This window comes from Stegodyphus dumicola, chromosome 3, assembly GCF_044657685.1.
Source record: "Stegodyphus dumicola isolate Sdum_Otavi_A_Nest chromosome 3, ASM4465768v1".
NCBI classification, from domain to species: Eukaryota; Metazoa; Arthropoda; class Arachnida; order Araneae; family Eresidae; genus Stegodyphus; species Stegodyphus dumicola.
Genome location: NC_140770.1, coordinates 173436740 through 173462320, shown reverse-complemented (window position 1 = coordinate 173462320; position 25581 = coordinate 173436740). Strand labels below are relative to the sequence as shown.

Genomic DNA, 25581 nt, shown 5'->3' with positions numbered 1-25581 from the left:
TGTTGGCGCGGTTTTAACAATCGTCAACCATCTTGAGAAACGCTGTTCTTATGTATTTTGCCCTTAGTAAAGTATTTGAAACTTAAAAAGAAAAAAAAAAAAAAAAAAAAAAAAAAAAAAAAAGTTAAAAATAATGGATTAATTTTTTGTTGAAAACGTTGTTTTTTAAGATGGCAGGCAAATGTAAATAAATACATTTACTACGAGTATAAAATACTAAAGTAGTAAGGTTAAATTATTACTTTCATATAGCAATGAAATAGAATAAAAACACCGCTATAAAAATATATTGCGCCAACGTTTAATTGGATTAAAATATTACATAAACTGAATATCGAATTGAAAACCATCCTAAGAACGTTTAAAAAACCATCAGAATTAAAATATTACTTAAATTCAAATACTTTAAAATAAGTAAATAAGAACGCTTCGTGCACTAGAGCTAAAAAATGACAGCAATTAGAAGTTTACTGCCGTTAAAAAAGGAGGAATGTCTAATACTTTTTTTTTTTACCGTTACAGAGGTTATTTCTTCCACCCTGAACCACAATACCATATACGGCCGTCCTCAGAATCGGCTCTTTTAACGATCTTCATCTATGATCCACATTTCTCGCACTTTATTGAAGAAACAATTAGCGAGGTTTTCCTCCAAAAATTTAAAATAAATTTACTCTAACCGTTGTAAAATTTATAAATAAATCTTTGATTAGGAAAACCAAGTTGAACAAAATAAGGTTTCAAAGGACAAAATTTTGATTCCGATATCAATAATTCTTGGTACTTACCAATAACAACATTAATCTTTGAAAAGGACATATCCGTTTCCTATGAAATCTAAGGAATTCGAAGAGATGAATAATAAAATTAAGCTACGTCGTCCATCGCTACGTCGTCCAAGTTTCTTTTTTTTTTTTCTTTTTTTTTTTTCTTTTCTTTTTTTTGCATTTTACAGTTGAGAATGCTTGGATGCTCAAGCTCTAGCTTGGGCACTAAAAATTTAATTCTAGCTTGGGCCTGTTGCTACGTATTAATACATACGTAGCAACAGGCCCAAGCTAGGCCCAAGCAACCACCTTAGTAGAAGTCACTAAATTTCTAGAATGCGTCAAAGTGTGACACCCATTCGCATAACGATTCTTCAGATAACCATGCTTACAGCAGTCCTTCCGTTTAGCAATGTGGTCATTTAAAAATGGGGCGGTAATGCACAAATATTCAGTAACCAATCAGGGAGCTGATCAAAGCTCGTTAATGCACAAATATTCTGCATCCAATCAGGGCGCTGATTACATCCCGTCTAGAATTAAAATTATTTAAATAATGATACATAATAAAATCTTTCTCAAAACAAAATGCAGAATTAAATTGTATTTTAATATTTAACCGTCATAAATAATGTTTAAAACATTAGATTAAATTTATAGATATTAAAATCAATTACATTTAAAGCAAGGTGACGTCATTGATTACATCATCCACAACATAAATTATACAAAATATCATAAACAATTACATTTTTATTTCACATAAAAATGCAAAATTAAATTGATTTTTAATATTTAGAAGCCATAAACAATATTTAAAACACGGAATTTATGCATAATAAAACGTATTATTTTTTTAATAAAATGACAACAAAGTATCAGTTACCATAAATAACTTGTCTAGCAATGGGTTTACCATAAGTCGTATAGCTCGCCAAAAAAAAAAAAAAAAAAAAAAATCGCCAAAATCCGTGCAACCGTCTACCAAAGTAGCACCTAAAGTTGTTCTGCAGAGTAAAATTCTGCGCGGAATATTTTGTTTTTTGAGTTTTTTCATGTTATTTTTTGCTTATTTCACTCTTTGTAAGATATTGAAAAGTTTTGCATGATATTTTTTCTTCAACAGAAAGTTGGTTATTTTTTTATTAGGATAATTCAAATTTGTACTAAGGGATATAGCTTATTTCATTGTAATTTTTTTCTCTTGAAAATATAAGATAAAATGTCATTAATTATACTTTGCTTTTCAGAATTTTTTGTTTTTTGTATTCTTTTATGTTATTTACTAGCCGCATGACAATTATTAACTAGCAAGTTAAATTACTACGATGTGACTGCTGACACATTTTCTCAGAAGATTCCTAAAGTATCATAACATTTCAATATTTCAGAAAAAGAATTATTCAAACTATCGAGTAAGAAACTGTTTAAAAAATTTAAATTTTATTGTAGAATTTTTATATAATTTTTTATATAGTTATGGTGGTGGTTAAGAAGGGAGATATAAGTTATGCTTTAACCAATGTTTAATGCACATCTCATGCAATCAGTTTTCTAAAAATTCAAGATATATATGTTTTCTGGAGATATATCAGGGCCGTACGCAGGGGAGGGTTGGAATCTTAACAGAGAGAAAAAAGTTGGAAGAACTTATGCGACCATCGGTCCCAGGTGTGCAATCGTCCATCGCTACGTCGTCCAAGTTTCTTTTTTTTTTTTCTTTTTTTTTTTTCTTTTCTTTTTTTTGCATTTTACAGTTGAGAATGCTTGGATGCTCAAGCTCTAGCTTGGGCACTAAAAATTTAATTCTAGCTTGGGCCTGTTGCTACGTATTAATACATACGTAGCAACAGGCCCAAGCTAGGCCCAAGCAACCACCTTAGTAGAAGTCACTAAATTTCTAGAATGCGTCAAAGTGTGACACCCATTCGCATAACGATTCTTCAGATAACCATGCTTACAGCAGTCCTTCCGTTTAGCAATGTGGTCATTTTCGTATGCGTTCTTTTTATTTTATTCCAGGTGCCAACGAGTTCAATACACAAATCGTGAAATTTTTTACCTTAACATTAAAATTAATGCTTAAGGAATCTGCCAGCTGTGAAAGAAAGTGAGGAAAAACCTGAAAATCGGTTATATTTTTTTGCAGGAATATAGTATTTTGCCGAAAATTCGCTAAAGGGAATAATGATGCGATGTGTTTGGTAGAAAGCCGGTGAGCAATGGTGAGGTTGCACGCGATGTCGAGTTTGCGCAATTCTCTGATGCTTTTTTAAGCAAAAACAAGAGCTATACATGGGGAAAAGAAAAGCCATATAACATTTACAAAAGGATTTCGCAAAAAGCGTATTTTAATTTAAGGTATCACATAATCCTTATGTAATTTTTAAATTTGTATCTAAAATTACTAAAGTGTTTTTTATTTTGATACGTTGATAATATTCGTTCGCTTGCGATAAATATCGATAGTTTGGTAATCTTCTTAAAAACTCGCGAAAATTGCCAACGTACATCCGAAAAGTAACTTTTACCTTTTCATCTGTAAAACATAGCCAGTTTGCTCCAGCGTAGTTGCGTTTAACACCTAAGTACCGACATGGGAAGCTTCACATACAGAAACACAGTGATGTGTTCCTATGGGGAAATGCAAAAGAGATACCGAGGTTCTTGACTCAGTGGTCAAACTTGCAACGATATGGGGAAGGATGAGCATGAGTAAAAGTAAACAAGGTTACAAATGCAGATACTATGAAGTAATTCCAGATCAAAAATTAGTAAATAAGATGAATATACACAATTATGTACTAAACATTGTAAGTAAGATCACCTGTAATGTCTGAGCGTGAAATCAATATCTACGATTTCATATTTAAAATTTTCAGAATAATTGACATTACTAATGGCTTTATCATAGACATTTTTATTGATAATGTAAGCTTTTATATAACCGATTTTCAGGTTTTTATGCAGTAGTTCATTTTGTATTAATCCAGGCGCCCAGTCCATCTTTCTCAGCACGTTATTTTTAAAACTTCAAGTCTGTGTTACACGCTGAACTCCAAGCAAGAGAGGGGTAAGGTAATATTGGTCTAATGATAGAAGTATATTATAAGGTATTTCTGCCACCTTCTTAGCATGCCTTCGTCGTGTAATGGTCAGCACACTATGCCCGTATTCGAGAGGTCCGTGGTTCCAATCCCGGCGAGGGCATTGTTCATTTTTCATCTGTCGTGTTTTCAAAAAATCCTAAAGTCTGTGCAATATAACCTCCTCTCTCTTGCCAGATCGAGATGAAAGGATTGTTCAAAAATTATTCGTCTCTTATTGTTAATAAAATCAGTGATTTTCAGTAATTGCTTTTTAATTTAAAAGAAATATGAAGCGGTTCAGATTTTACAGAAAAGGGCTCTCTTAAAGTTTAACATGGTTTATCAATACAGATGGCTTAGATGAAATAGCTTAGCGAAAAAAAAATTATAAAATACTAGATGAATATAAATTTAGACCAACATGGGAATGCTATGTATCTTCTGTATATTTGAGAAGTGAAAAAATATAGAATATAATTCTATAAAAATATTTAATGCTTTTAATTAATCACATAATGGATTATATGCATTTTTATTTATATTACGATCATATTGTGCGCTGACGTATTATACAGAAAAATGTAAAGGTGTCGATGAAGAAAACTATTTTTTTACAAGTGGTCGATGCAAGAAAAGGATTGGAAATCGCTACTCTAAAATAATAAGTTTCAGAGCAGGTCAAAACCGTTTCGAACCGTGGATGGTTAACTTGTTTCGCTGACAAATGTGTTGTAAATTATGACTAAACTACCTGGTAAAACACCCTAAATAATAAAAATGGCAAAATACGTAAATTAATTTTTGTTAATACAGTCTCTTTTGTGTCATTAATTGGGAAAAATAAAGTTTGTGTTTCGATATTTTAGAACAAGGCCATCCCCCTAGCTATAGTTTGTTGCTTTAGAAAATTGGCATTATCAGGATTATTTCTTTCTCCCGGCTTTCCTCATAACTATACAAACGATAGCTGCGGCAGATGGTCGAGTCCCCTTACCCCCCTCCCATTTCATTTCTGTTAGGAAGTCTCGCTATGTGAAGAGCGCGTCAATGAAGATGGGAACTGTGATCTCAAATGAGGTGTCATTAAATTATGTACGGTGGAGTAATGACACGTATCACACTTTTACGTGTGATGACTGCACACGTAAATGATAGAGGATGGAAAGACCTTGTAGTGCCTATTTTAAAACAACGGACTATAGTAGCGGGTTAGAGTAGATTGATCTTCCAATAGAAGAAACATATTTGATCATTTTAAACGCTCAAAGAGTACTGCAATGAATCACACGCGTATTGCAGAGAATAGTGCATAGATTGATACCCGTTATTCATTGCAGTATTTGTACGTTGAACACATGCACCTTAACGAATCGATTACACGATTTCATCTTTTGTTGCAGTTAATGAGGCATAGGGTCAGCAAGAAAGTAATTTCGGTTTTTTAGTGAGAAATACTCAATTTTTTATGCAAAAAAATGAGCGTTAATCAGTCAAATATCTCCCATTCTGTTCGATGAACTTTTGCATCTTTCTGGTGAATTCCCGATTCCACGCTCATAGAATTTCTGGTCTTTATCAGCAAAAAACTCAAAGAAGTTAGATTTGAGGTCATCGTTATTGCTGAAATTTTTACTATTAAAGAAGTTATGTAAACTTTGAAATAAATGATAATCCAGTTTTACACTATTCGGGGCTATATAGAGGATACGACATCACTTCCCAACCAAGCTTCAATTAATTTCGTACTTGTTGCTGAAAATGTGTGAGGCCTCGTATTGTCGTCGGGATGGAACACGATTCCTTTTCGATTTGCCAGTTCTGACCTTTTCTTTTTTATTTGCTTCCTCCATTTTTTTACGTCGTTGGCAGTAACATCTGAGTTGATCGTTTGGTTGCTTGGAAGCAGCTTCAAAACACACAACATTTTTGTAATCCTACCAAACTGACAGCATGATCTTTTTTTCTAATGCAGTTTAGCTTTCTATATGATTTGTGCTGATTCGTGATGCTTGGAAAATGATCTTTTTTTGGTTAATGTTGTTATAGAAGATCTATTTTTCATAACCAGTGATAATTTGTTTAAAAAAAAGATCGATTGTATTACGTTTGAAATACGTATCTCAAATACTGATTTGTTGTGTTAGGTAAATTTCTGTCAATTCATGCGGAACTCCAATGTCGACCTTCTTAACGAATCCAAGACATCTTATTTGATTTTCAATTGTTCTGTGTGATATGCATTTAGCCTATATAATTATAAGATTGACAGAAGAATAACAAAACGAACATAACTGTTTTGCACAGGCACTACACCATAATTCAATAAACTCAGGAACAATGGACTGTATTATATCTCACTTTAATTCTCATTAATTTACATAGTTCATGGCCACTTGAAGCCACGAATTCTCTCACAAGCTCTTAGCTCACAATCTCATGTCACAAACTCCAAGAGCTCAAGACGCATGCGCCGACGCTAGTAATGAAATGCGCGCGCAGGCGCAACATACCGCCCGCCTTGACATGATGTAATCATTCAAAATTAGATCTTACAATAAAAAATTACACAGAGTGACAATACGAAATACAGGTAAATAATTGTAAACATCAAATAATAACATCAACAAAATCAAACTACTATAATAAGAAAATACAATAATTAATTACAAACATACTTTTTGTTTAGTTTGGCATAAGTAAAAGACAAATTTTATTAATTGATCGCTTAAAAATACCTCCTTTCGTTTTCACTGAAACTACTCTAACCTTATTGTCTTTACCTAAGAATATCTCTACGATTCTGCCAAGAGGCCAGTTACATACAGGAACATTATCAGTCTTTAAAATTACCATAGTTCCAACCTTGACATTGTCTTTTTCAAAGAACCATTTAGTTCTTCCTTGCATTGCACTCAACTAGTTATTTCTCCAATACTTCCAAATTGTTTGTACTATTTTAGTCAATTTTTGCCAGCTCTTTAATCTATTATCGTTAACGTTTAAAATATTAAGTTCTGCAATAGCCGTGATAGGTCTGCCTATCAGGAAGTGGCCTGGTGTCAAGATATCAAAATCCTATGGTTCGGATGATAAAGGTTGCAAGGGCCTAGAATTCAAAATGCCTTCAATTTGAGCAATTACTGTAAGAAACTCCTCATAGGTTAGTTTCAAATTGCCTACTACGCGTTTCAAATGAAACTTAACAGATTTGACACCTGCCTCCCAAAGACCTCCATGATTGGGAGCTCTAGGGGGAATGAACGACCAATCAATAGTCTCACTCGATAAATATCTAATTCATTATCTGGTTTGTTGACTAGCCTATTCAATTTCTTTAATTCTGCGTTACTACCAACAAAATTGGTTGCGTTATCTGAAAATATGCGTGCACACTTACCTCTCCTGCTGAAAAAACGCTTTAAGGTTGCAAAAAACGCTTTAAGGTTGCAATAAATGCTTGACTAGACAGGTCTGTTACCAACTCAAGATGGCAAGCTTTGGTAACAAAACAAACGAAAATGCACACATACACCTTGTTAAGGCGACCTTTTCTCTGATGTGGGTATTTTATAAAATAAGGACCAAAAAAATCAACTCCAACACAATTGAATGGAAAATTCGGGCTGACTCTTTCTTGAGGGAGTTGACCCATAAGTTGTTGACAGGGCACTGGTTTTGCTTTGAAACATACGACACACTCATGTACTATTTTTCTACAAGTGTTGCGCCCGTTTAAGGGCCAAAACCCTTGTCTAACAATAGACAGTAAGCCTTGTGGACCAATATGCATGTATTCCTTATGAAACATCACAATAATTAGATTAGTCAACTTATGATTCTTTGGTAAGATTATAGGAAATTTTATATCAAAATTCAACTTACAATTAGCTAATCTGCCTCCAACTCTTAAAATTCCATATTGATCTAAAAATGGAAAAACACTTCTTACCTTGCTATCTGGAGGTACCTTACCCTCCTTTTCAAGGCTTGAGATTTCTTTTTTAAATTCACTATCTTGAATTAGATTAATCAGTTTAAGTTCAGGTAATTTTAATTCTGAGCTCTGAAGAGGACCTGAAACCTTATCCTTCCCCTTGCAGTTGTTTACAAACCTAAAAATAAAACTTAAAACATGAATAATTTTAGTGTAATTGTTACTTAAATTTAAGAAATCCTCAATGAAAGGGTTAGCTTTCACATTAAGAAAAATATTAGAGTCACTAAGGATTTTAAGTTCGTCTGGGAAGTCCTTCACAATGACTTCCACCGGAATCTCTCTATTTGGGTAGTCGCCGTATCTCAGGAACAGAGGGCCTTTCCACCACATATCATTTTGTAGAAGTTTACTGGGATCCAAGCCTCGGGATATAAGGTCACTCGGATTCTCCTTTGATGACACATGACGCCATTGATGACCATTAGTCAAATCTTGAATTGTTGCCACTCGATTTGCAACAAATGTCTTCAACTGGTAAGGCTCCTTTTGTATCCATGAAAGCACGATCATGGAGTCACTCCACAGATAAACGTTGTTCACAGAAATCTCTAATGCAGATATTACTCTAACCATCAACCTTGCAAGTAGGACTGCCGCACAAAGCTCCAGTCTCGGAATAGTAACTCGTTTAATAGGCGAGACTCTGGATTTACTCGTCACTATCCTTGTCTTCACTTCTCCATCTCTCGAACGACACTTGCAATATATGGTTGCTCCGTATGCTACCTCAGAGGCATCTGCAAATCCATGAAGTTCCACATAGTCTACTTCTGCAATAAGAATAAACCTTTCAATTTCTATTTTACTTAAAACTTCCAGTTCAGTAGAGAACTTCTTCCACTCATCAGCTTCCTTTTTGGTAGTGATTCATCCCAATTCAGCTTTAACAACCACAACCGTTGAAGGAATATTTTGGCTTTACTTATGATTGGCCCTAGTAAACCAATCGGGTCAAACAATCTTGCAATTGTGGACAATATTTGTTGTTTGGTAACAACTATGTCATTATCGAGTTTCACTCTAAAACAGAAACAGTCTCTTCTAGACCTCCAAGACACTCCAAGTGTTGTAGATTCTGCTTCATTAGGAAAGGAATAGGAGTGATCTTCTTCCGCAAGTTCAGCATGATTACTGCACCACTTGTGCAGCGTCATTCCTGCACTCTTCAGTATTGCAGTTAACTGAGATTTAAGTTCCTTAGCTGTACTCAAAGATTCCGCTCCACTAAGCACATCATCCATATAAAAGTTTTTAAGTAAGACTGGCGCAGCTAATGGAAATTTTGGACCTTCATCAATCGACAATTGTTTAAGAGTTCTCATAGCTAAGTATGGCGCACTAACTGTACCGTAAGTCACAGTATTAAGCTCGTACATTTTCACAGGTGCATCATTTTCTTTTTTCCACAGGATTCGCTGCAAGCATCTCTGTTCAGGGTTAATTTTAATCATTCTATACATTCTTCTAATATCCGCCGTAAATGCGAATGGGTACTTTCTAAATCTAAGCATGATTGAAAAGAGATCATCTTGAATAACCCCTCCATTACGTTGTAAAGAATTTAGCGAAATTCCATTTGATGTTAAACATGATGCATTAAACACTGTTCTCAATTTAGTTGTTTTTTGAGGTCGGTATATCCCATGATGTGGCATATAGTACACTACCCTAGGCTCATTTTTCTCTTCAACCTCAGTCATATGCCCTAGCTCTTCATATTCCTTTAAAAAATCCTGATACAGACTCAAATATTCAGGGTCTTTAACTAATCTTTTCCATAGGGAATTTAATCTCTCAAGGGCAACATCCTTTGAATTTCCTAAGCAAATAGGATCTTCCTTTAGTGGCATTGTTACAATATATCTCCCTTCTTCATTCCGCTTATGAGTTTGCACATAATGTTCTTCACATATTGCTGTTTCTTTATTTTTTGGAATGGCTATTTCAACATTCTCTATTTCCCAAAATTTTCTCATTGTTTGTTCTAAGTCATTAGATGTTTTCATTAACCCACAATGTACGCGGCTCTGTTCTGATGTAACGCTTCCCGACACTATAAACCCGAACACGCTGTTTTGTAAAATAAGACCCGTGTTTTCATAGCGAATTTGTTCAGATTTTAATATCTCAAAGAAAACCTCAGCTCCTAAAAGCATCTCTATACGTTCTGGAACATTAAAATTCTCATCAGCTAATTTTATGTTACAAAAATCCTGCATTTTAATATCAATTTTCCTTGAAGGAATCAAGTCTTGCGTGATTTTTGGTACTACTAATAAGTAAGTCTAAATGTCTCACGTAACTTTTATCTTTATTGCTAATGCATGCCGAAACTCTTTTCCGAATTGTAAACAAGGCATCATTTAATCCGGAAATCGCAATGTTTACCTTCTCATAATCAAAGTTGAATTTATTCGCACAGTCTCTGCTTATAAACGATGAAGTACTGCCGCCATCAAGTAATGTTTTGACTGGATGTAGCTTACCCATACTATCACTAATAAAGCAAATAGCCGTGCTCAAAAGAACACTTTTTTTGGATCTGTTTACACTAGTCGCTGTAAGTAGAGTATTACCGCTGTTAGGCAGAAAGTCTGGCGCTAGGGGGGAAAGCACACTGGAACTACTCGCTGTTTCGATTTTTATTTTTCTCCTTCTCTTTCGATGGTTTATTTTCTACCGGAAAATGCAGTGTCATGTGGTGTCTTTTCCCACAAACGGAACACGAAAACTTTGATTTGCAGTTTTTGACGGAATGGTTTAATGCTAGGCAATTAAAGCATAATTTATGACTTTTGATGATTTCAATCCGATCATTCACCGGTTGTTTCAAGAAATTTGGGCATTTTGCCAAAAAATGATTTTCCTCACAAAGAACACACTTTAATCCTTTTACATCAGCAAGGAATACCTTTGAAACATTTTTCGACGTTTTGTAATTGTCGCGAGGTTTTTGAAAACTGTCCACACTTGCGGCAAGGACTTTCCGCGAGATGTGAAAAATAAATCTGCTTCCTTAGCCATTAGTTGAGGCGGAAACCAACTTTCAGCTTGCCTTACAGAAATATGGGCTGACGTTTCTCGATCTAATGTCTCAAACAATTTGTCTGATATTACTAACTGCTTCAGAGTTTCAAAATCAGACACTTTCCTCAATTTTAAGTAATATTCGAAATTTGTGGTTAATCGCGACACGAACTGCGCATGGGACTCATTTAGGCATTGAGCCTTTTTAAAATTTTCTAAAACAATTTGTGGTGTAGGTTCGAATTCTTTTAAAATAATAGGTTTTAATTTTTCATAGTCACTTAGCTCCTCATCTCTAATATACACGATAATGTTCGAAGCCCGTTCCCCTAACAAGTTTAACAATATTTCCGGTTTAGATTTCTCAGGCACATTTTTTGTCGCGAAAGCTCTTTCTAAAGACGAGAAAAAATAACTCCAGTTTTCAGGTTTACTCGGAACCTTCAATGTTAGTGTTCTTATACTTTTAATAAGAGAATCTAAGGAATCGGAACTTTCTCCTTTAGTTTCAATTTAAGTAAGTCTTTTAGTTAATTTGATCATTATTAACACTTTTTGTTTCAGCTCGCAATCGAGCAATTTCCAGTTCTGTTTTACATCTCTCTAATTTAATTTGTTCTAACTGTAATACTTTAGCTTCTTCAGATTTACGATGCTCTACTATGGAATTACCCAACTCTATTACCGAATTTGGATCGGATTTAAAAGCTTCACTACTTTTAATCGCTAAATTTAAATCTGTAACAGTTATCTTTTCACTTAATTCTATATTCAGTTCTAAAGCCAATAGCTTTAAATCCTCTTTAAGTGCACCTTTTATCAACATTGTACTCTTAATGAAATAACACAAGATAATAAGTAATTCTTCTCAATTACTTAAACACAGTAACACAGTATATAAATACTATAACTTTTCTCAAAACTCTTACACAGTATTTCAAAATAACAAAATGGCACTTTATTCTTAAATCGAAACTGCTGACTTACTTGTTATTTGTAAATAACTCTTAATCCATAGATCTCCGGCTCGACGGACCACGATGTTTTGCACAGGCACTACACTATAATTCAATAAACTCAGGAACAATGGACTGTATTATATCTCACTTTAATTCTCATTAATTTACATAGTTCATGGCCACTCGAAGCCACGAATTCTCTCACACGCTCTTAGCTCACAATCTCATGTCACAAACTCCAAGAGCTCAAGACGCATGCGCCGACGCTAGTAATGAAATGCGCGCGCAGGCGCAACAATAACACTATATATTTGTGCAAACCAAAACTACTTTCTTTCCAGCCCAATATTTCTGTTACTAAATAAAATACATTTACAGACGAAGAAAACATACCGACTGTTTTCAGTTAAAGCCATTTTGTCAAGACTAGTAAGAACAAAGCAGATTCAGAAATGATATGTGCAAAGCTGCCATTATTTCACAGTGGTAAACAAAACACTAAAATACTAAAGAAAGCATATTTGTCATCAGTGAAGCATACATATCTACCAAATTTAGAAGTTAATAGAAGCACGCGAGACAGGTACGAAGGATAAATAACTTTTTTAAGTACTTGCACTGGAACAAAGCTTTGAATAATCTTTAGCCATGAAAGCAAAATTGGAGTATGAAAACTTCTACAGCTGTTGCAGTTACACTTTTCAGTTAAAGCAGTTTTACATCAAGATAAATATAGAAAGCAACAAGGTATTATGCAACTCGAAATGTAATTGCTTATTCCGACAAGAAAGAAAAAAATTTCTATCTTTATAGATACTACTGTTTTAGAAAATAAACAATGTGCAGGGAAGTTGAAGAAAATCATCAAGTATTTCTCAAGAAATTTCTGATATAATATTTGCAAAGAAAAAGCTAATTCGAGGTCGATATTTCACGTGTTACCCGCCACTGGAAAGAAAGAGTTATTGCCAAGTGAAAATGTACTGGTTGACAGTCTCTTGTTCATTTCAAAGAGATCAGGTTACAGTTGCGTCAGAAAATTCCAAATCTGAGAAAAGCTGCGATCCTTTGTCGTAGGATTTAAATCAGCGCTTCTCAAGTGAATTTTCACTTATGAACTAGAATGTTCTGTGGACCATATTAATCTTGTCACTTTCGAAAGCACACTTTTTAACATATGTTACTACCAATATGTTTACAAGAGCTCACATTTGTTTTGGGAATCATTTATTTCTAAAACTTTATTTGCATAGATCTTGTACTAATTGAAATATAAGCTTATAATTTTTTTCTTATATATTGCCTTTTATCTATTTTAAACTTTCCTTGTTACAAAACAAAAATCGTCAAAATATTCATTGAAATAAAATAATTTATTCAAAAACTAATAATCAGTAACTGTCATAATAATTTGGACAATCGAAATACTTCTTGAAATGTTTGACGATGTTTCTTGCCACAGTATTTCGTCTTGAATGAAAACATAACACTAGAACTATCATGTACATTTAGAAATATTATTTGTTTAGCAAAATATATTAAGGACTTTCCATATCTGAAGTGAACATGACAAGGCACTACAAATTAACAAAAAAAATTCTGTTAGAAGTTTACTAATTCATCATTTTAAAGATGGTATTCGGAATATCCATAATATCCCCGATATAAAGGATTCAACTGTCTTTGAGGTTACAAAACGATAGAAATTATGTAGAACTGTTGAAAACGAACTGAAGTGTAGGCCACAATCCAATGTAACACCTAGAAATCTGAGATTTATTCTACAAAAAGATAAATAAGATGCAAAAATTAATGCTATAAAATTTGCAGCAGATTTAGGAAAACGAATCGAAATAAAAATTAGCCATAAAACTGTTAAAAGAGCCATTACGCCACCAGAGCTGTAACTAACGTTTTCTGCGCTCGGGCACAAGTGAAGATTTCGCGCCCCTTTTTTTTTGTTTGCTAAGAATAAAAAAATTAATTCTAAAATTTCGTAACATCAGTTTGGAGACCCCTGGATTCTGCGCTCGGATACAATGAGCGATCAATTAGAATGGTGAATCTCAAACTTCTTTTGGAGCACAGACGGAAAAACAAAAGAAAAAAATTAGCTAGCCAAAATAATTTATTCTAAAACTTTAAAAAGAGCACACAAATATTAACGTGATGAATGAAATAGTATTTGCATTTTTAAAACTTCCTTAAATTCAGGTTCGAACTGCGATAGGATGCTATTTGCTTATCTATTTCTAATAGAATTTTTTTCTAATATTCGTGTTAGAAAGCAATTGTTCATATACAGTATGTCTCAAAAGGTCGTTGCCAACCTTAAAATGCTGGTCTGTCATACCATGATAAACAAGATTTACATAGAAATTTTTGTCCGAAAATGCGAAAGGCGACCGTTAGAGGGCAGTGTTCTCAGGCTTATGGGGAGGGTAGGAAGTGTGATTGATCATTTTACGCGAGGGCGCTGCAGGAGAAGAATGAAAAGGTTTAATAACTCAACTCTTTATGGACATTTTGTGTGATAGTTTGTAGAAAGAGTATTGCCGCACCTGATGGTCGAAGTTCCAGCAGCTACAAGCCGAAACATCTGGTTTCAGCAAGATTGAGCACCTGCCCATTTTAGCAGCAGTATATGGGAATACCTCAATAGGACATATCTTGATCGGTGGATTGGCAGAGGCATACTAGTCGCATGGCCCCGACCTGACTACCTGGATATAATTCTCCGACCTGACTACCTGGATATATGTCTGTGGGGATACATGAAGTGTGTGGTGCACGGGTGACCGTAACATTGGACACGGATCTCGTCGCCAGGATCGCGGAAGCGGCGGCCCATTTTGAACGGGCCCGTGAATCCATGCGTCGACGTTGTGAAGCATGCAGTTTGGCGAATGGATGGGATTGTGAATGTCTTCTATGATTTAAAAATGTTCCTCAATAAATGTCATATTAATATCTTTTTCGAATTCTTTCTTTCTTCCCCTCTACGCTTGTGAACATTGCCCTCTAGCGGTCGCCTTTAGCATTTTCGGACACAAGTTTCTATGTAAATCTTGTTTATCATGGTATGGCAGACTGACATGTTTGGCGACGACCTTTTGAGACACCCTGTATATATGATGAGGCAAACACAGCACTAATTTTCTGGGCGTTAAATTTAGAAAACTTGCTTTCGATAACGATTCGTAAACTCTAACCGGAACACTGAGAAACAATGCTTGTGATAATTGTTAGATTGAAACTCAATTAATTCAAGCTGTAAATTCAGCCTCACTATTTCATAATTTTTTTGAAAGGCATGCTGAAATTTTGTTTGAATACCAGTGAAATCTTGAAATCTGCATTCAGACTTAAAATGCAGCTTTCTCGGGCCATCTTCATAAGTCTTCAGCTTGTCTTCATTTACTAAGGGTATTGAAATTATTCTTGGGAAATGAGGCAAGCCGTTCTCAGCTAGCTGCCCAGCAAACAGATCAAGTTTTAATTTAGAAGTCAAACAACAAATTTTTGTGTCTTAATTATTAGATCAAGTTTTACTTTAAAATCTTTGAGATGAGCCTAGATATAGTCGATAAATGGATTTTTTACATGCATTTTGACATTTAAGTTTTTCAAATGCCAAAGAAAATCTGTGAAATATGTAAAGTCTGAAAACCATGCTGTATTTTCCAACCTTTCACACTCCGCATAACGCTGTTTCTCATAAACTATTGACACAGTGTCGTGTTTGAGTTTAGCAAACTCGCTCTTAACACATCCTGCACTAAGCCAATTTCGTGAAATACAGCACATCAGTGTATTCAAATTGCATGGACTGAAGAAAATCTCGAAATTGCCTGTGAGTTAAGTCCACGAGATGTAATAGTATTTTCAAGCCTCGCTATTACATCAAGTCTAGGTTTCATATTAAACGCAGACTTACACAGGGCATCTTGAATCATAAAGCAATGTAGAAAAACAACATTGTTTCCTGAATAGTTCTGATGAGAGTCCAAGAAATGCAATATTTTCTGTTATATTGGATACTTCATCGGTTGTAACATTACCTATGTTTGTTATAGGTACTTTGAAAGTTCCTTTCCAGAAATTCGCAAGCAATATTATATACCGTTATTATTCCCTTTAACGACCACATGTATGCCAATTCCTTCCAATTGAAAGTTGGAAACCTTTTCAAAAATTCACGAACAATATCATATCCTGTTGTTATTCCCTTTAACGATCACATGCATAACAATTCCTTGATAATCTCAAAGTTTTCTCACCATCTTTTTTAAATATTAGTTTTAAGAAGCATCATTTATTATTATTTATTGGCATTTATTGGCATCATGAGTATTCCACCACCTCTTTTTGTTGGAGCCTATCACCTATGGTGTAATAATGATTGTTTGCGTTCCAAGGTATATTTTAATTTTATAAGATTTTTTTTAATTTCTCTGTACTTTCATATCGATTTTTGTTTCTACTTACAACTCCCTACCAAAATGAGTTTTTAGAATAGCGTTGAATGCAAATGAGTTAGACGTAGTATTAAAGGAAGGTGCAACTTCGTGAGAGATAGGTAGGAATCCTATGGGGCATGTTTGCTTTCGGGCTAGGTATCTCTAGAAGCTTTTGCGCTCGGCTGTATATTACGTGCCTTTTGATATTCGCCGGCTAGTTTCAATCAAGGGCCAACTACTTTAGATTTGGGTTAGCTTCGGCTAAGTCTCTTTTAGTTAGTTCTAATTTAGTTCTTATTTCTTATTTTGAGTTCAAGGCCCAGTGGAGGCTTTGTTGTAAGCCCGAGAAAGGGGTCAATTATTCATCTTATTTTGAATGAAATAAAGGGTAGTTAACCCATCTTTAGTCTACAAATTTTGTTATTTGAACTCAGCGATAAGTTGCTCTGCAGTTCACTAGGTTCCTCAACATTCATTTAGTGGAATAAAAGTAAGAAAATCTACAACGTTAATATTAATAGAAGGAGCAGCCTGAGTTTCAGCAATAAGGGGGAGCGACTGATATCAATGTCCTTCTAAAGTATGGAATTAGTGAAACTCCTCAAGGATATGCTTGATGCTCTGTGCATTCTACAGAAGAATCCTGAATTCTACAGGAGAATGTACAGAAGAATTATTGTTAAATTCCTATTTAACATACTACTTATTATTTTTGGAGGTGGACCTGACTGATTGTGACTCAGATAAATAGTATTTTAATTGCTGCGTCAGTTTTTCAACACCCAAGTTTTTTACTATTGTTACGTTATTTCTTCTCTCCTCTTCATTAGTACGGGGTTCATGCGGATTTGGAGTGAATAATGACAACACTTCAGGATGAAGTATCGAAACACACTTTATTTACTAATATTAATCAGAACAGCTCCAAGGTCACGTTTTACAGTCGTCAAAGATCTACTATATACTCCCTGGAACAATCAGCGACATAGCCTTCAGATTATCAGGCTATAACGGTGGAGAGCAAACCGTTAGAGAGTCACTGCAAAGCACCAGAGTACAGCTTCCGACTCTGCTTGGTCTTTCTCGGAACTCCATGTACTCTCGAGACTCTCCACGCTACAACTCGCGATGCACTCGACGAGACACAGATCACAGCTCCCGACTCTTCGGGGTTCAGTCGTTGCCGTAGCTCAACACGCTCTCTCGACGATACACTAACCGCGATAACGAAGAGACTCTTTCGATGCCCTCGACAATCCACTCAGCACTCGCTGCCCGGCTGTCAACTCGATCGACTCCGCTCAGACTGACTAACTCGAGACTAACTATCTCGCATTCACTCTCCGCGTATCAGCAGGGTTTATATAGTTTTTGGCTTGTGTTCGAGAACATTCTGGGCTAAACCGGTAAGAATTTGTTCCAAAAGGCTCTCCATCCGTCCATGGTATATCGCCAATTTTGTCTCCAAATGGACGATTTCTCGCCAAATGTGGCAACCCTGCCTTTTCCTTGCCATTTTATGCCAAACCTCAACCTGCTTTGCGGGGATGCTAGCTTACCGTGCCTGTACATTTCGCAACACTATGGATACAAGAGCAGTGAGAGACTGAAGAACATAGCAGATTTCTGACTTCCGCTATTTTGTCCATGAATTGTGACCCATCGGGTTTCGTGATATGTCTTGTTATAAACGGTTCTTTCAGGATGTTTGACAATTTCAGGGAGTTTGAGATAACACTGTATACTTTTCCTTATTTTGCATAACAAATTTATTTTAAGTTTGATAATTGTTCTAGACTTCTCAACTTCCCCTCACATTCTCTCGCCAGGATGTAAATTTAAAGTTAAGTGAAGTGCTATTTAAACGTGTGAATATCACAGTTTATTCAGAGCGTGTTTCGCTAGCCAAAGCGCACGTTTCGTTGTTAATTCGCGGTCACGCTAATAAGCCTCTTGGCCTTATCAGATTAGAATCACGCCGATTAGATTCCTGTGAATCCACGTCCTTAGGCGTAACTTAAGTGCGATCTTGCACTATTTATTTCAGGTTTGACTTGTGTTATATTCTACGTTTTAGTTTCCACCGCAAGTTCACGCACGTAGTCTTTGTAACGCACGAAGTCTGTGCCTTTCTCTTAACTAGTTTGTATTAACAAAGGGTTATTTTTACCCTTCGTCTGAGTCAGTAACTTTTATTCACGCCTGTGCGAGAATTCGCAAAGTCAAATTATAGTGTCTATTCTAGTTTATGTGGAACAATAGAGACAGACTAAGTTAAAAAAAAGTGTTTAAACCTATAGTTGTTTCTTTAAAATATATTGGATTTAACTTTGTAAATATTTCTGTACGTATAAATCTTGTAAATAGGCAATAAAATGGTAAAAGTAGATTTACCTTGGATATGATACCTTCACCATTCTGTCAGCCACAACAGTTGCTATTTAATTACACAAATCTTTCGACAGGTTTAAACCATTTCCAAATATCATACAAGATCTCCTTTTCTTAGCCTTAGTATTAATCCGATGCTTGATTCCGCTCAGGAAGCGATTTTAGCTGATGGAATGGACATGGGTTACAGATTAAAACAAACAGGCTCCAGAGAGAAAAGTATATCATAGATCTTTAGGCATATGCCTGAAAACCACTCTGTTGTACTTTTAGCTCTTGAATAGAATGTATGATGGTATGATTTTAAGCTACAGGAAACGATTCGCAAGCTTCGATTACCTCTAGTCAAGAGTAAACTTCTATCTGAGAGCTCTACAATAGAGCTAAAGAAACATCTTAGCATTCGTATGGGGAACATTCTATCAGTACGGAACGATATCCACAGCCTGGATACTAAACCTACTTTAGTCTAAATTACCTGGTAACATCAATAGTTCTGTGGGTTTCGTCGTTCTCTTCTGCAGTTCTTTGAGTGCAGTCGTTTGAATGATGTCTTTTATACATGATGAAAATTTTGTGTTAGTGCCTTTGTTCATTCAGATAAAGATTTTCCTCGAAACCAAATTTCACTATCATTCCTTTTTGCTTTTATGCCCTTTAAAGGGTGTTTTACTTGTCCTCTACTGACAGGAATAAAAAATTTGCGTGTGCATTAGAATTACCCTTACAAATCACCTCAAGCTGTTTGTACTAGTAATGCGGCTGTAAGCTTCAAAAATAATACTGTAGGTTTTAAAAAGATGTATATATATATATACATTCGAGTGCACAACTAAGGGAATTTGCAAATTATGTCTATATTCACGAAAAGTATTGCACCAAAGGTACTATTTATGCCGCCGAAGAATTATGCAAATATCCAGAGTCGAATAGATATTCGCCGTGTTTCTCGCAAGAGTTGGGTAAATTTTATCAGGTATCGGGTAAAATGACTAGCCACGAATGTATGGATGATGGAATGAGATGAATAGTTGCCGGCATATTGGAGGCAGGCCAGTCACAAGCGCCTGTGACTACGTCGTTGTGGACATCCAGCGTCACATTATATACCCTGACGCTCATATGATTCACTACTTCTTCCTCTGAATAGCAAAAATTTCAAAATTATCACCTCACTACAGCTGTATCTCACAGCAGAATCAAATAGTTTGAATGGAGTTAGAATATACATTTTTGTTCTTTGGTTGCAATTTTTGGAAACGGTTGGAGACCAGATCTGTATCGAGGAGATCTGGACAAGATCTCCAAGATCCACAACGACGAATAAGGATCGTTATTTGACACTTTCAGCTGACATAGGCTGCTGAAGTTCACAGCTCTAACATGAGCTGTACGCTGTCACTGGAGCACGAATTTCGCAATCTACAGTTCCCCGAAGGCTTTATGAGCAAGGTCTGCATGCTAGGAGATATACGGTTTGCATCCCGCTCACTGCAGCACACAAATGAGCACTTTAGCATGAACAGACAACATGCGCTTTATACCAGACTTCAGTGGAGCACCATGCTTTTTATTGATGAGTCGAGGTTCAGCCTGGAGACTGATTCGAGGGATACCTAAATCTCGAGAGAGCCTGCAAAATGATACTAAAATCTGCAAAATCAGTAAAAGGATCATTATGGTGGTAGAGGTGTGATGACTTGGTCAGACATTATGCTGGACCGCAGTACACGCCTGCATGTATTTAACAAAGGCATCCTGACTGCTATGAAGAGACTGGAGATCTATGCTCGACTTTTCAGAGTCGCAATTGGTCCTGGCTTCCTGTTAATGAACGATAACGCTCCTCTACACAGGGCTCAGATGGTCGACGATTACCTGGAAAAGGAGGCTATTCGCCTCAAGGATTGGCCAGCCATCTTTACCTTATATCTATACAGCATGCTTTGGACGTTCTTAGAGGGCAGAACTCAGAAACTTCTCAACTGTCTCCTGTCCAGTATGCTGTCATTACTGCACTACCTCTCTGTCTGTGAAAGCGGACCATATCCCATGTTAGAGTCATGTTCATTTCGATATCACAAGGTGGATTTTGAACCTTCCTACACTGTGAGACTTACTGATAATCATGCTTACATAAAACGACTTTCTTTGTTACGAATGTATATCCATACTAAATTTCATTAAAATCTGTTTATTAGTTTTAATAAATTTGGACATAATGTGTAAATTTTCTTAATTTTTCTCACGAGTGTAACTTACTGTTCGTATATGCGATCTTTTTGCGCATGAAAGAAAATAATTTATGCCGTATTGTAAACTGCGATGCACAGTGTATTTAAATTGTATTTTGCTTTCTTATTAGCTTTTTCCCTATATTTTACGTTTTCTTTCAAGGACAGTGCGCGTCCAAGTCTTGCAACCGTTGCCAAAGCGAAGGTGCTGACCAGGATACTTTCATCCGAGAGTCAGGTATCGTTCTCCTCAGAAAGTTGATTTCTCTTTTGCTAAATATGAAATCTTTTAATGATAATAATCATTAATAGTCTGCTTACTGTAATTCTAACCACATTTAAATTCAGTGACGTACACAAAAACTAATTACTCCTCTACACGCACTCATGTCTTTTGTAATGCAATGCCATACTACTAGAAGTGTAAAAGTACTACCATTACACTAAAATAATGCAATGCAGTTCTTTATATACAGTCGAACTCCGGGTTAACGAACTTCAAAGAAATGGAAGTTTGGTTCGCTAATCGATAAGAACCGATCGTAACAGATAAGAAAAATGGATTATCTCACAAAAACTTATAAATGTTGATAAACAAATCAAGGGGAAAAACTGATTAACATTGTCATATCTACCAAACGGAAATGAATAGTAAATTTAATTTTTAAAAAATAATGCTGAGATTTAATTACAATTATTATTATGCACAGTTGTTAAATCTGTCGGATGTTCTTTTGCAAGTACGTTAATAATTTTACACGGTAAATCATTTAGCATAAATATCGTAATTCTGATTCTTCCCCGAAACTATGAATAATTATTTTATCAGTAATAATATAAAAACACTAAAAGCAAATTAAAAAATATTGACGAATCTACCTTTAAGTTAACTTCGGTATACCAAAATAATATGTTAATTTCTGCTGGCATGATGCAATTTGCAGGAAACTTTCATCCATGGTTGCAAAGTAAACATTTAATTACCTTTTTAAAGAATGCCCTAAGTCTTGATATAACCTCAAAAGCAATTAACCTCAGAAAAAAACTGATAAGGAAGATAAAAATTTCATTCTCTAATAGATGAACAAATTATATACCCTGACGCTCATATGATTCACTACTTCTTCCTCTGAATAGCAAAAATTTCAAAATTATCACCTCACTACAGCTGTATCTCACAGCAGAATCAAATAGTTTGAATGGAGTTAGAATATACATTTTTGCTCTTTGGTTTAGGTAAAACAGGTTAAAGGCACAGAGTCGAATAGATATTGCCCCAATACACTAACCAGCTAGAATTTAAAAAACTGGAACTGACTGTATGTTTTTCCTAAGAAACATTGGTGTTATACATTAGAGTTGTTAAATAAAAAGATTACAAAAGTTTAAATATAAGAGGATAGATAATAACATATTAAAATTAAGCAAAGTTACATAACACAAATTGTTGAGTATACTTATTACAGTATTAGATTACGCAAATATAATAGAGTTGACACTTTGGAGATCGTTGCGCTGAAATTTTTGTATTTTTGTGCAAGTAAATGAACACATGGGGTTTGATTTTGCTCATATATTGGAATGTGTAGTTCTTGTTATGTGAGGACATTTTTATAGGTTATACTGACCTCAGATCTTTCAGTCCAAAGTTCATAAATAAATTTCAGGCGCTCAACTTGATGCGTTTGGTGTTTTGAAGAATTATGGAAATTGTTGATGTTGTTCGAAATCAGTTTTTTGGGTATTGCCTAGTCATAGCACTTTTTGCCTTTTCGTTTTCAGTCCTAAGGTGTAACTTGACATAGGTTTAGGCATAGAGCATTGAGCTTTTGGTGTATTTTCACGATTTTTGGTTATAAATGGCGTTGAGGTATCACCAGTCTATTTAACTCTTTCGCATCGAAGTCGCCCTAAACGCCCGAGCATTCAGACATCGGCTGGACGCCCGAAACGCCTGAATAATTTCCTACCCAGTGCTTTCCCCCATCACGTTACTGCATTCCTCATTGCTTTCAGGTGTTGTTAAATCACATGTCAATCATTCTTTTGAAGCTACTAAAAGTAGCTTCCTTGTTTCCTTTGTTCCTTCCTTTCCTTTGTTTACTGTCAGTGTTTAGCTTTTGATGCCCGAAGTTGCAATCCCGTCCCAAGGGGGAACTTCACACAGTGTCAAAGCGTCGAAGAAAGAAGTTCTCGCTTTACTTAAGTAAGGCTATTGTTAGCGCTGTAGTATTCAACTTGTCATGGGGAAAGGAAAAGCATTCCAGGAGAAATTCTTAGATACGGGCGTTTTCGATGTTTGGGGAATTGAGATTTTGCCCTCTCTCGATGCGAAAGAGTTAAGATAAGGTCTAAATTGGTGTTTTTCTGACGTGCAGGTCACTAAAAAGAGGACAGAAGAATAGGTAATGGCCCTGCATCACGTTTGACTCCACAGACGCAATTGTCGCTTTCAAAGAAGTTTCTTTTAAGAAAATTATCTGGATATGACCCATGACCGGTGAGGTTATATGTTAGGAAAGACTTGAAGATTCTGATTTCTAAGCTGATTTGGGGGAAGAACTGGCCCTTGCGCCCGCCAGTTGGGGCATTATTATACTCTTCGTGCTATTCGTGGCCTAGATGTTTATTTAGAATTTATCATAGTAGGGATTTCAGAAGCTTCATGTTCAGGAACTAGCCTTTTTGGGAAAGAGCTGTTTCTTTTGCAAGATTGTCGGTAGTGTCTCTACCAACGCTGCTGTTGTTCCCTTTGATCCAAGTTACGGTTATTTCAGCTTTGAAGTTTTTCATGGGCCAGGCGAGAACAGTAGTCTGGATTTCGGATAAAGAGTATGGCTGCTTGGCTGTTTGAGTTAATGGATAATTCGGAAGAGTTGTTTATTGACGCAATGTTGAGGACAACTTTCATGGGTGAGAGTTCCGCTTGATGTGTGATATTTGAATCGTTTGAGTACCCTTTCCATTATATTTCAGAGTCCGTTTTTGGTTCATTGTTGACTAACAGCATATGCTTATTGTGTTTCCTTTAATCACTGCTAAGCACAAAATCTCTGACTTGATTGTTGTCCATTAGTTTAATTGGATTAGCTTCCTTAGCGTGGGTCATCTTCGAAGCATTCTTGACCTTTTTAAAAACCTTACTCAAAGATTCTTTTTTCCTATCAAGTGGTCTTCAAAGATTTCTGCAACATTTAATACCTTTTCGAAGCAGAAATTTATAGCAGGTTATCTCGAAAATAAAATTTAATGCATATTCTTTGTTCAATTATTTTCTTCATTTGCTCAAAAAACAAATATCATCAAAAATCTGATTCTTTATTCATTGAAAACGAACTTATTTGCAAAGAATTAAAGGAAATTAAATATGGATTGTGGCCGATATCAATGCAAGTTGTGACAAATTCTGAAAAATTTTGCAATCGATTTCTTGCATTTGCCTATATTAAATAAATCTTTATCGATACTTTTCTTTTTATCACAGTGGTAATGCTAGTAAAAATAAAAATTTAACGCTTGTGTTTTTATCAGTCAACAACATTTCCTCTATGGAATAATGAGACTCCTTTATGCACCTGAAAGCTGTTTTGTTTTCCTTACATAAAAGTTTGACATAGTTTTGCCATTTCGCTTGAATAAAATCTTATATCTGATTCTCGAAATTATCTAAATGTAATCTGGGAAACATCCAGATGTATTCTTTCCGCTTCCGTTCTTTCATATGTGTTCCCTCATGCAAACATGCATGCTGTAAATCTCGTACGTGAGCGATGAAACAAAATGTAATGCGTGTGGGTGTCGGGGATAAGTAAGAGTATTTTTCATTTCAACGAAGTGCAGTGGTGGCAGATGTTTCATTCTAAACATTAAAATGTATTCGTAATCAGGATAATTTAAGAAACGAATGTGTTTCTTAATAATATTATGACACCTTCTGATAACATAAGATTTTTTTTCCTTTCTTTTACTTGGACAACAGTCTTTTATGGAAGAATGTCGATATCATAAAAAATAGATGGAAAGAAAAAAATGTTAAATTTGTATGTTCTTTATCTTTTGCATTCAAAAAAATTCATTCGGGATTTAAACTGATATTTAAATATACAAAACTCAAGTTGCATTGCTTTTTTTTTTTTTTTTCCTGTTCCTTGCGTGTATTTTAATATAAATTTAGAATAAATAATTTTTAAAAAAAGTCTCATTTATTCCCAAGAAAAATTGCAGAAACATATTTTCCGACAAAATATTTTTATATGTTTAAGGAAAATAATATGGGAATAAAAGTCAAATTAATGCTGCTTAAGTAATATTATTAAATTCCAAAATTACAGACACAGATTTAAAATATTTATTTCACCCCAGACTTACTGTGCCCTTATTTTATGCTACACCCCTGTTCAGAATAGATTCGTCCGGTGACGTAAAGAGTTAACCCAGTAGACGGTTACTATTGATCCTTGTTGTGCCTAACGAGGTACTATATTCGCCAAAGTTCTAGGAAGATAAAAATAATAAATATGAAAAAAAGAGGAAATTTTCCTTGCTATGACGTCATTCGTATCGCCTAATTATGAAAAAGGAAACAAGTTACGTCGTTGTTTTTGTTTTTCTTTAATTTGTGAAAGTGTTTTGAGTCGAAACTATTTCTCCATGAACG

General features: G+C 35.2%; 1 protein-coding gene across 4 annotated transcripts in view; it reads left to right on the top strand.

Moving 5' to 3' along the window:
* Gbeta76C (guanine nucleotide-binding protein subunit beta-2) overlaps positions 1-25581 on the top strand; it is a 224645-nt gene that overhangs the window by 117352 nt on the left and 81712 nt on the right. For 2 of the 4 annotated variants that reach the window (XM_085813625.1, XM_085813628.1), the window contains exon 2: positions 21088-21162. The exons of 1 other annotated variant lie outside the window; for it this stretch is intronic. In XM_085813625.1, coding sequence (XP_085669751.1) covers positions 21088-21162 — 75 coding nt within the window. The remainder of the gene's footprint in view (positions 1-21087; positions 21163-25581) is intronic. One more of the 4 variants, XM_085813627.1, reaches the window with a different exon arrangement.